Here is a 12,378-nt window from a genome sequence, read left to right as displayed (position 1 = left end):
TGGAGTAGATTTTATCCGGTTTCGTTAAAAGCGAGGTCACGTAGGGTAACCAACCTATTGTGGACCCCATCAGCAGCTACATAATTTGGACACTCCCATTTGATTTTGCCAGCTAACTGGCACCTTAATATCATTTGCTTTGCGTTGACAAGAGCTAACATCACTGCGGGTTCAGGAGCTAACTTGTGTGAAGAACGGCGAATATATGATATCTCATTATTTCCTTTACGCTAACGCTAACATGTTGGAATCGAAAACATGGATTTTGCTGTAAAGTGTCCAAATTTCATACAGCTGCTACGGGGGTCCAAAATACGTTGGTTACCCTAATACGTATAAAGTAATCAAAGGTAACTTTTTTAAAGTTGCCTAGTAATCATTGCCGCTGGTAACCCCTTGATCCACATTTTAGCACTTTTAACGAAAATGATTGAAATTTAACAAGCGTGATAGCCATGCTCTAATGGCTTCTGATGTCAGAAAACGCGCGCTGACGGATTGATGATTTGCGTGGTTTGCGTGTTTATTTATTCCTATATACCGCACAAACGGCCCAACTGGCCCAACTCAATGGACGTCGTTGTCGTTACTCATCACTAATTTTTTTTGTAATCTGTGGTTATTTTTTTATTAAAAAAATTGTGAGAATAATGGCACAAAGATCTATTTTGTAAGTAATTACCGTAGCATACGTCTTCACCATAGGTAACTTAACTAAAATAGTGCTTTCTCAGATCGTTTTTCTCTAAGGCAAACGAAAAAAATGGCAATGTGGGGAAAAACAGCGTTGATAATAAATCCAGGTAAGTTAAAAATATGGCATTTAATGCTCGTGCGTTAGCATATGAAACCAATTTTTGCTAACTTCTATTTTGAATCTCACTGTTTCCCAGTTAAACAGATGATTCGAAACAATATTTACGTTGGTTGTGTGGTATTGCGCAGTGTCTCAAAAGATGCATTTATTCGTGTTCAGCGAAAGGATTACTTGTTCCGCAATGCCACGGCGTTTTACCGCTTTCCGACCGCAAACGTGTTTGTTAGCAATAATCGTTTATTTTCTATTCGCTCAATTGCTACGACCAGTGACTGTCACAGGAAAAATAAGCTAACCGTACATACTTCCAGTGAGGATAGCCCTTTGAAGAAACAAACATCCAAGTCGGCAGTTTCAGATTCCTCTCCTTCCCCGTCGCCACAAAAAGAGACAACTACCACCAGTAAGATTTCAAAACGACCCCGCATCGCATCATCTAGCAGTGAAGATGAATCGCCGGCCTCCAAGTCGAAGTAAGTTGCTGCTTGTTAATGTTCATTTTTAATAAAACATTCTATTGTAGAGTTTCGCCTGGAGAGCCAGCCAAATCAATTAAAAAAGAAGAAAGCCTCACGAAACCGTCTCCAAAAAGTCCACCTAAAGCAAAAAAGACATCAAAAAATTCTAAAAAGAATTCCCCGAAACAAAAACCTCTTGTGAAGGAGGAGAAGAAAGATGTGCTAAGTAAAAGTGAATCAGAAGCTGACATTAACATGACTGCGAAAGAATTGAAAAAAGAAGCTGAATCGCCAAAAAAGACTAAAACCTCCGATGATACAAAGGATAAATCCGCTAACGTAATGAATTTTTTTACCAGTGGAAAGAAAGATTCTACTGCTACTAGTTCTAAGGTGGAAATCGGAACCGATTACAATCCTGGAAAGAAGAACTATCATCCAATTAACGATGCGTTCTGGAAGAAAGGAGAAAAAATACCGTACCTAGCGTTAGCCCGTACATTTGAAATCATCGAGGAAACGAGTGGTCGGTTGAAAATGACGGAGACCCTTAGCAATTACTTCCGGTCGGTGATTGTCTTAAGTCCGTATGACTTGCTGGCAAGCGTGTATTTAAGTTTGAATCAATTAGCCCCTGCTTACGAGGGCGTTGAATTAGGCATCGCCGAACATACATTAATGAAAGCAATTGCTCAGAGCACGGGCCGAAGTTTGGCTCAAATCAAGACGGACGCTCAGAATACGGGAGACTTGGGTCTGGTTGCAGAGCAGTCCAAGAGCAGTCAGCGCGTAATGTTCCGACCGGCAGCGCATACCGTGGGAGGAGTTTTTAGTAAATTACAAGAGATTGCTAAAATGACTGGAACAGCTTCGATGGCGAAGAAAATGGATAAAATCCAGTCAATGTTTGTCGCATGCCGCCACTCGGAAGCGCGCTTCATTATTCGATCGTTGGCTGGTAAACTGCGAATTGGTCTGGCAGAGCAGTCACTACTTCAAGCACTTGCCCAGGCATGCGCAATGACGCCGCCAAATCAAGAGGATATTGAGGAACCGATCGTTAACGCGCTTTCCAAATGTAGTGAAGCGACGGCCAAGTCTAAGGTGGACGAAATTGCATTGATTCTAAAAACGGTATACTGCCAATGTCCCAACTACAATCAGATTATACCGGTTCTGTTAAAACATGGTGTAGATCAGCTGTTGGAGAGGTGTCCCATGGTTCCAGGAACACCGCTCAAACCTATGCTGGCTCATCCGACCAAGGGTGTGCAGGAGGTTTTAGAACGTTTCGACGGGATTGATTTCACCTGCGAGTGGAAGTACGACGGTGAGCGCGCACAAATCCATTTACTCGAAGACGGGGGTGTCAATATCTATAGCCGAAATCAGGAGAACAATACTAGCAAATATCCGGATATTATTGCACGGCTTGATCACACCCGGACAGATTCAGTGAAAACTGCTATTTTGGATTGCGAAGCAGTTGCTTGGGATCCAGAAAAGCAGCAGATTTTACCATTTCAAGTGTTAAGCACCCGGAAGAGGAAGGATGCCAGCGAGGCAGACATTAAAGTACAGGTAAGCGATTGTTTTGAATCGAAGTTTGTCCAATTTTCTATTGTTTTATTAAATTATTTCAGGTATGTGTTTTTATGTTTGATCTGCTATATCTGAATGGCAATCCGCTTGTTCAGCGACCGTTCTTAGAACGTCGCGAGCTACTGTACAAACACTTCCGGGAAATACAAGGTCAGTGGAAATATGCCACCCGGCTTGATACAAACGATGTAGACGAATTGCAGCGATTCTTAGACGAAGCGGTTAAAGGTAACTGTGAAGGTTTAATGGTGAAAACTCTCCAGAAAGAGGCAACATATGAAATCGCTAAACGATCTAGAAATTGGTTGAAATTAAAGAAAGATTATCTTTCTGGTGTTGGCGATTCGCTCGATTTGGTAGTTATCGGAGGTTATAAAGGCAAGGGTAAGCGGACAGGGACTTATGGCGGTTTTTTGCTTGCTTGCTACGACGAAGATAATGAAGAGTATCAAAGTATTTGCAAAATTGGAACCGGTTTTTCAGATGAGGATTTACAGAAGCACACCGATTTCCTGAAGGAACGGATAATACCACGAGCCAAGAATTACTATCGCTATGACTCAGGCCATGAACCTGATGACTGGTTCGAACCAGCACAAGTGTGGGAGGTATTGTGTGCGGACCTCTCGTTAAGTCCCGTGCATCGTGCAGCTTTGGGCATAATCGATGGAGAGAAAGGAATATCGTTACGTTTTCCTCGATTCATTCGCATCCGCGATGATAAATCTGTAACTGATGCAACATCTGCGAAACAAGTGTCCGATATGTACCTTAATCAGGACCAGATAAAAAATCAGCAAAGTGGCAAGCAGCGGGATATCGAAGAGGACTTTTACTAACTAAAACATGAGAGCACGCTTAAATTATGTTTTTTGTCTTAATCTTAATGCTTCATAATTTACAATAAAATTGCTTACAAAAAATAATCTAGATAACCAATCGCAATGCTGACTTAGCATTGATACAAATGAGAAATGTTGGCCCAAACGTAGTTAGAATTATCCTCTTGAGAAGTATTCTCCGGTCCCCACGTATCCGGCCTTGGATACGGATTGTGCCGATCTAGGTAATAACTGCTTGGAGCATGCATCACAAACTCCATGCAACTGAGTTTGCGGGGCAAGTCTTCTTCAGGCCCGATAAGATAAGTAGCAGGATCGAATTTCTCATTTGGTGGCGGACTTGAGGTGGTCGGAATAAGCCAAGTTATGTATGCAGACTTTTCACAGTACGAATCAATCTGCAGTCCGTGAATTTGTGCGTAGTATGTATTCCCTTTAGCATCGACCATCGAAACAATGTCCCCAAGTTGGTAGTAAATGTTCTGAAATATAAAATAAATGGTGATATCCGTGCTAAATAAAATTAATGTGTTCATTTGTAATTTTAATTTACGTCATGCGGCTTAGTTCAAGGATTTTTCAGGAGAAACTTTACATTGAAAAGCTTATTTACTTACGTTATGAAACAGCGTCTCAACAGTTCGTGTCGTAACAGTAATGTTGGGAGTCTTCATGGGGTTTTTCTTAAATATAAACCGTCTTGAGCGTCCCGTTTTACTTCCATTGCCACCTGAACCACCAACTCCACCTTTTCGTGAACTTCTTACATTTTTTCGCAGCTTCCTCGGACTAAGCGACAGTACCGGTTTTTCTTTACTGTCCATGTTTGAATCCTTATCCTCCTTTTCATCGCCCGCTTCATCTTTCGTACACTCAGTGGACTCTCTCTGCTCTTCAATTTTTTGTCCAGAATCAGTATCCGCCATTGCCATCGAAAATTTCATTTCTTGATTAGCGACACTTGCAACATCTAATCCCTCACTGACTGGATTCGCCTTAGATGGTTCCGACTGTATTACTTTTAATTCCTCTTCAAGTTCCAGCTGCATTTTTTCATGCTTTTCGTGACACGGAGAGCAAACGATAGTACCTTTTTCAATTGTGTGCCATTTATCCGAAACACCAGTTTGACAATGAGCACATTTGGTAGCTAGTTTAGGGCCCATGATGGTTACTTTATATCGACTAACTTGTTTTAAGTCTTAATTTTTCGAAAAATGAAGCCAATTCCAATTCCTATCTTTTTCTGTTTAAAAACAAAAAATGACGCATGAACAAGGACGACTGACCATCAGAAGAACGACAAACACAATAGGGCTTTTGCTACACACACATGCAAGACATCTGTTGGGCACACATTGCATATTTTCCTATTCGATGCAGCAAAAACGTGCTGGATAAAATTATCATTTTTTCTAAAATTGTTCATCATTTTGAAGCAACTAATAGTCAAAATAACCGACAAATGTTCCCTGAAATATATGCTGACTTTTGGTAACTAGGGTTTCGGTGAATTCGCGTTAAATCGGTGTCCCAAATATTCTGATTTTTGAAGCAGTATACGGCATAGGCCAAGTTGAAAGTAACGGAATATAAAATTGGTTTTAGCATAATAAATTGCTTTCTTAGCCGAAAGCAACTACTGGCTATTGATATTTGTTTAGTTTTATCCCGCTAACATAGGTCATAGTTACATTTTTGATCATTGCTACCGCGTCTTACCTGATTTGTTGAAAATAATTTTTTTATTTAGTAAACAGATATATTACCTTGCCATATGTATGAAGCAATTTGTAATTTCTGTTTGAAATAAAGAAAATAAATCATTTAAAAAATTTTACTCTTCCCATCCCGTGTGTTTTATATGGAGCTGTCACTTTTGCCTGCCCCACAGATCTACAATACATATGCACTCTGCAAACACCCTATTCTAGATAGAATTAACAAAAGGGCGAATGTCGCAAATGTAAACAAAACGAGTGAGAGTTATCTCGCGTCACTTTTCATTTCGTCCAATGTAACAATTGTAAACAAATCCGGTTTATCACAACAAATTATTGCTCTTTTTAAACTCTATGTTATACAAAAACACCTGCCCAAATAGAATTATTTTGAGGTGAAAAAATTAGCATTATCAAAATGTCCAATGCGCACATTCGAATTACGAATGACTGACTGTTACTTCGGTCGTTCTCATCTGATGTCCAAAGTGCAAAAAAAATCAAAACAAACCCAATCTGTACATTGGACGTTTAGCAAGTGAAAGTTTTTTTCGCATTATTAATGCATTTTAAGTGAAACAAGCGGTCTAATATTGAAAAATAAGCTCGAAAATAGCGTAGCACGGCAACGCACGTATTTTACGGTGATCTCGCTTAATTTATGTGCAAGAGCCTGGACAAATAAAACCGTCCAAAGTACAGCATGAGATGGTAAACAGTCCAATGTAACTTTTTCCATAATAAACCAAAACTGCTTAGTTTTAATTAGATTTTTAAAATCTCCGTTAAATATTGAATGTTATTATTCATCAACCACGTTGAGTGAATGACTGAAAATTATTTCATTTTGAAGCAATTTAAAGTTCAATTCGAAGAACTTCGATCTCGTTTTTCTCAATATGGTGGAATTGTTACATTGGACGAAATCAAAAGTGATGCGAGTTATAGTTAACCAAATCAAGGTGACGTCATCTGGCAGATACTGGCGCCGTTGTTTATAAACAGACCGCAGAATCCAAAAAAGTTTCAGCTGTTTAAACGGCAAGTTTGTTGTTTAAACCGAGTTTAAACAGCATTAGGACTAAATTTAAAAGCCATTATGCCTGTAAAATGTTAAAAAAAACACGCTACATTCGCTATAAACGGAAAGGAAAGTTTTCTAAAATGTAAACAAGGGCGCCACTATCTGTCAATTGACGGTATGGATCATTTTGCGATGACGTCATTTTGCCGTCAAATGACACCACTTGGTGGTTTGTTTACATGTTTTTTGTCACATGCAGCGGTTTCGATTTAAAATTTCGTGAAGGATTTACTGCATCAGGTGCTTTAAAATGCATGTGAGGTACTTTCTCTTAAATAAAAACTATAATTTTTTTATCATTATCTGCCGGACAAAGATGGACAACTCAATTCAAACTTTAATACCATGTAAACAAACCACCAAGGCTGTGAACCATTTCGCGAAATTTTTAACTTTTTGGTTAAAATTTGACAGTTCGATGGTTATTTCTCCTTGAGTGGTTAAAATCAGTTCAGAATGCGAACCATTTCATATTTGACGGATTGATAGTTAATTTTGCTCAATGAGAGCATATAAGGTGAGGATGAAAATATTGTTTATTCTGTCCGAGTTAGAATTGGATGAATTTTTGATGTTCATTTGCTTTTATTTGATAGCTAAAATTCATCTCATTTCAACCCAAATTGTTTGAACAAATTTATTATGCGATAAGCATCCATACCAATGTAAAAAAATCCAACGAAAAATCAGTGAAACACGTCGAAGCTCTCTTCCTCACCTGTGCATATCTCATTGGCTCTGAAGCGAACCATCGAACTGTCAAAACCTTGGTCAAAATTAACCATGCTCCCGAGCAGGGTTATTTTCGACAAACCATCGAACTGTCAAATTTTAACCAAAAAGTTAAAAATTTCGCGAAATGGTTCACAGCCCAAGTGCTGCAAAAAAAATGTGGTTAGGAGCTCCCGTGTAATGATCTATAGCGCCCTTCGTTAAGTCGACTGTCAAACACCGTTCGTTAAGATAGGGATAGCACCCCGCTGATTTATCGCCTTAAGCGGGGTACGCTGCTGAAAAGTAATGGGTAAAAAGGGTAAAAAGATAGGACAAGAAATGCTCAAGAAATTGATTTCTTTTACGATTTCTTAAGCAGTACGCACCTCATAAGAAATATTATTTCACGTCCAGATGACGTTGGTTTACACGCAAGTGAATTAAAACGTCACTTTTCCGTACGGAATAATATCAGGCGCAATTATTATACCACAAGAAAAAATGACAGGTGGTTGCTTGCATTGGAGTTGTCAAAATTTCTTCGGTAAATAACAAGATTTTTTCTTGAGCTGTTTTCTTTTCAGCAGCGTACCGTACCCCGCTTTACTAGAAACTCCTTGATTTTCTGTTGCAAATACGTCCTTTTGAAAAGCTGTTAACCAACTCGTTCGAATGGGATGCTTTGCCATCTGAATTTTGAGCATAGAAACTCAACTTGACATTTCCATGACATCCGAAAACATGACGTGCGCTTTCGTTAAGAAGAGACTGTAAGAAAAAGAAGCAGCAGCTAAGACGACGTTGAAGGTGTGTAATGTAGAAAAAAAAATCCTCTGCGAGAAAAAAGAGCAGTGAAACGGGTTGGTCGAGGATTGTTCGAATTGGTAGTGGCAAAAGGCAACGAAGAAAAATGTTTTAATGCAGCGAATGCTCACCATTTTCTTGCTAAAATTGTGTCTACTAATCCTCGTTAGTGCCAGCTTCAGTTTTAATTGTGATTACAGGGCCAGATTGTTCCGGAAGTAGTTTTTTCTGTGGCTGCTGCTTGGAGTGAAAACGCGACGAATACCTCCCCAACAATTTTCCCTTCGTGTGTGCATTAAACAGCATTAACGTTGTGATCTCGATTGTGTTTGACAGTTTTCCTGGTGGAATTTAGTGTAAAAAAGCTTATAGAAAGCAGAAGGTTTGGAAGCTGTTGCAGAGCACTGCTGCGGACTGCGTCAGAGGATCTCTTGTGTGTATTCCTTATCAGCTATTGCTCTGCTGCCCTGTCGCTGAGTTGTTTTGGTTGACAAAACGTTTCCACTACGAAAGGTTTTTCCATCAGCCTTCTAAAGGCCCCAACGCGAACTTCGGATTACTAGGATCCACACGCAAAGATTGAAAATACTTCACATCGAAAAAATGGAGATTCTGTCCACGTCTCAAGTGAATGGATTAACTACACCGCGAAAGAAGGATATCGATCCGAAAGAAAATCTTTGGTGAGTACACAAATATCTATCCAGGATGACGCACCTGTTATATAGCTAGGTTTATGTATGTGAGGCAAGCATCTGATGACGGTACTAATGGTGGAAATATACCTACCCACTTTTAATTTGACTTTGAATCTTTTGAATCAAGAAATTAATTTTACATTCACAAGAAAGAGTTTCTTGCTAAAGAGAAAGTTCTGTTTAGTACCTATTGTTTAGTCACGATTCTCAAGCGCTTTTGTATATATAACAGCGATTTTGCATAAGTAATTTTTTTCGCCCCATATTTGTTGGTGCTCCTTAACTGCTGATGCACTCATTCAAAGAGCCACGATCACAATTTTATTCATTGATCGATCAAGGGGGATGGTGAAAATAGTGAGCGAAAAAGAGAGCGATGGCGCGTACACTTGCCAGCTAGAGACTATAATCGGGCCGTCAGTGTAGCGCTTGCATATTTTTCGGGGTTCCTATGAGCAACAAAATTTCAATTCGGCTTGATAGTTTGCTAGTGATGTTTTCCAATGTTCGATTTTTTCGTACCTGACATGTAACAACATAAACCTAAATGCTATAACTATGGATGTATTGAAAGACAACAATATCAATGTGTTATGGACGGGTATGCAAATGTGCATAAGCGTGCCGTCATTGATGAATCATAATCTGCTTCACGATAAATCTTTATCTCCTTGCCTTAGCGTTGCAATGCGTTGGAAGTGGGAGCAAGTAAACTATTAACTTCCCAGAGTTAGTTGTATGCAGCAGCGTGAAAATATCAGTAGTAAATATTTATACACCGGTTCTTCGATTGTTTTGCGAGTTTACAGCTAAATGAAAATTCAGATGTGACACTTCATATATACTATCACATTGTTGCAAACCAATTGTACAAGAAGATACAAACTTGATGTTTATGTCGCTTTGAGAGTGTAACTCCCACTCAAAAGTCATAACTAGATCATGAGTAGTTGCAATAATAATACCTAATATTATTCACTATCATTTCTTTGAGATATTGAATCCATGAACCAACTCTTTTCAACCTCAACAAACCGCACCGAGTACCCGCTGCGATCTCCACAAACTTTAATCAGTGTAGACAAATGCAATATTTGTTAGAAGCTTTTCTTCATCGTTTTTGCCTATATGTATACTTCACCTATACACCATAGATTGAGGGTAAACTTCGGATCCGTGTATTCCGACCCGACCTGCAACATCCCTGATGACAGTATACTGCAGAAGAGTAGCGCAGAACTATAAACCAAGCCTGGGTGCTACATTCCGTTATCGAAACTTCATCTGTTTCTTTCGACAGACGACAGACTTTCCAGCCAGCTGTTTAAGTACTGGACATTGGCAGGGCTAGTGCTACGATCCTACTGACTCTAAAAGTCCCAAAATTCGAGCATACGACGATTGGCTTATTAGACCAGCATCGAACCTCGAGGCCAACTGGGAAGCCTTGAACAACTATCACAATCTAAACCAACTGTCAGTGAATCTTCTGCATTGATCACAAGATTTTGAACTCTAAACAGTCTAAGCTATCGATCACAGTGTTACATCTTACCCAGTAGCGAGAAAAAAGATTACGCATGTTGTTTGTATTGAGAATGAACAAGATCTGACATGAGGTTTATCATAATCTGTACAGATCGCGATACAGTATTTGTCGCTTACAAGTAGTGATGTCAATGAATCTGAAGCTCCGTCAGATCTTTTACCTATGCTTATCTGCCTATGTTGTGATATGTTGATTTAGGTAATGCATCATTTGACAAAGTCTTAATGAACGTTGAGGTATTACAAAAGCCTTCTCAATAAACCATAAGCCGGGTGTCCATGCAAAGACAGCACGTAGCCTTACTAAACAATGAAATGAATGTAACAAAATGCTGTATACTTATATAAACATCAATGGCACCAGAGATCTCTCATGCCTCTGTAGTCTCTCGTTTACTCCTCTCCACAAGCTTTCCAATTCCTTGGACACCGTGTACTCTCTGTTAGAGCTCGCTCCACCTGGTCTAACCATCTTGCTCGGTGCACTCCTTGTCGTCTTGTTCCTATCGGACATAAAATGAACGCCATCTTTGCAGGTTAGTATCAGTCCAGTTTTAGCCACCTTTTCGCCTCCACATTCCGTTCTTCTGTATGCCGTCGAAGATCGTTCTTAGCATTCGTCTTTCGAAAACTCGAAGCACTCGCAGGTCATCCTCGAGCATTGTCCACGTTTAATGCTCGTAGAGAACAAGCGGTCTAATGAGCATATTTTACAGAGTGCGATATAGGTTTTCCGTCAGATCATACCCTTCCTTTTCTTATTTCGTCTCGAAAGCACTTCCAATACGAGTGACAATGCACAGTGTTAGGACGGGCGGCCATAAATGGATTTTTCATGATAATGAAGTCCAGCATCATCAACGAAAATAAGTCTCTTTTAACCAAAACACACGTCAAAGTTGTATGTCTACGATTTCGTTACAATTATTTCAATTTGGATGATTTAATACGTCTCGAAAGCACTTCCAATACGAGTGACAATGCACAGTGTTAGGACGGGCGGCCGTAAATGGATTTTTCATGATAATGAAGTCCAGCATCATCAACGAAAATAAGTCTCTTTTAACCAAAACACACGTCAAAGTATGTCTACGATTTCGTTACAATTATTTCAATTTGGATGATTTAATACTTTGAACTTAGGAGCACTGTTACTAGACACTTTTTATTGTCATTCTCTAAATAAGCTAACGCTATGTATTTCTTTGTTTTGACTTAAAGGTAGTTCCAAAATATTTATTGTACTTATTTTTGATCAGTTTTGTATGTTTTTACTGGTACTGACTTTTTCGCGGTCAAACGTAAACTCTTTTTTTTTATTAAAGCAGAGGAGCGTTTGGTGCGAAAAATGTTAGACTGACTACTGGGCAAGTGTTCGATCTGCGGCTAAAAATATATTGGGTTTAGTTCGTGGCACTGGGACTCCAACCCCAGAATTTCTCGATTAGTGCTCGAGTGCTTTAAGCATTTAAACTATACCACACCAATGTACTATCTGAGACTAATTATTGCATGGGTGTGGTATAGTTTAAATGCGTAAAGCACTCGAGCACTAATCGAGAAATTCTGGGTTGGAGTCACAGTGCCGCGAACTAAACCCGAAATATATTTTTAGCCGCAGATCGAAAACTTGAATTGAAACTTGAATTGAAATTGAATTGCAATTGAAATGAGTACGTGATAAATCACCAAATGATTATAATAAACAATTTATTAATAGATAGAAGAAGATAATAGATAATTCTGAGTATTCATCTACCATCATTCGAGCAGTTTATAGCTTATTCCTTAAATTTTACCGTATTGATTGCGTTCCCAGAGGACGAAGGCTACAAAATAGTTCTGCAACGTTCAAGTAATTTCACTTTTAAACCAATTATTTCTAATCTTCGAGCATTTCAAAAATTTGTTCGCTGTATTGCCATCATTAGTTGTCTCAATTCCTCTTCTCAATTATCAACCATGGCGCACTCACTTTGGCTCGACTTTGATTATTTAAGTGTACCGCTTCAGCTAAACAGAATTCGAAAAAGTTATGCAGAGGGCATTTATAGAGCTAGTTATCATCTACAATTTTTCTTCACAAAACT

At 39.1% G+C, this 12,378-nt stretch overlaps 3 protein-coding genes across 5 annotated transcripts in view; 2 read left to right on the top strand and 1 right to left on the bottom strand.

Annotated features, from left to right (window-relative positions):
* Window positions 1-561: 561 nt before the first annotated feature.
* LOC128732459 (DNA ligase 1) lies at window positions 562-3,802 on the top strand. 3 transcript variants are annotated; one of them, XM_053825712.1, is made up of 5 exons: window positions 562-670; window positions 735-803; window positions 894-1,290; window positions 1,341-2,856; window positions 2,919-3,802. In XM_053825712.1, the coding sequence occupies exons 2-5, from the start codon at window positions 764-766 to the stop codon at window positions 3,714-3,716; spliced, it is 2,751 nt and encodes a 916-aa protein (XP_053681687.1). In that variant the 5' UTR covers window positions 562-670; window positions 735-763; the 3' UTR covers window positions 3,717-3,802. The 3 variants fall into 3 exon arrangements, with proteins under 3 accessions (XP_053681687.1, XP_053681703.1, XP_053681695.1); XM_053825728.1 differs by having other exon boundaries at window positions 568-670; window positions 1,129-1,290; XM_053825720.1 differs by having other exon boundaries at window positions 568-670; window positions 1,087-1,290.
* LOC128732549 (uncharacterized) lies at window positions 3,736-4,958 on the bottom strand. Its single transcript, XM_053825825.1, has 2 exons — window positions 4,337-4,958; window positions 3,736-4,201 (listed from the first exon to the last, which is right to left on the bottom strand). Exons 1-2 carry the CDS (start codon window positions 4,883-4,885, stop codon window positions 3,830-3,832), a joined length of 921 nt encoding a protein of 306 aa, XP_053681800.1. The 5' UTR covers window positions 4,886-4,958; the 3' UTR covers window positions 3,736-3,829.
* Window positions 4,959-8,043: 3,085 nt separating this feature from the next.
* The window catches only part of LOC128732525 (cytoplasmic dynein 1 light intermediate chain 2), a 34,571-nt gene continuing 30,236 nt past the window's right edge, over window positions 8,044-12,378 (top strand). The window contains exon 1 of the mRNA XM_053825794.1: window positions 8,044-8,725. Coding sequence (XP_053681769.1) covers window positions 8,646-8,725 — 80 coding nt within the window. The 5' untranslated portion in view covers window positions 8,044-8,645. The remainder of the gene's footprint in view (window positions 8,726-12,378) is intronic.

This window comes from Sabethes cyaneus, chromosome 1, assembly GCF_943734655.1.
Source record: "Sabethes cyaneus chromosome 1, idSabCyanKW18_F2, whole genome shotgun sequence".
Taxonomy (NCBI): Eukaryota; Metazoa; Arthropoda; class Insecta; order Diptera; family Culicidae; genus Sabethes; species Sabethes cyaneus.
Note: the sequence above shows the minus strand (reverse complement) of the source record. Positions and strands in the feature narration are given on the sequence as shown.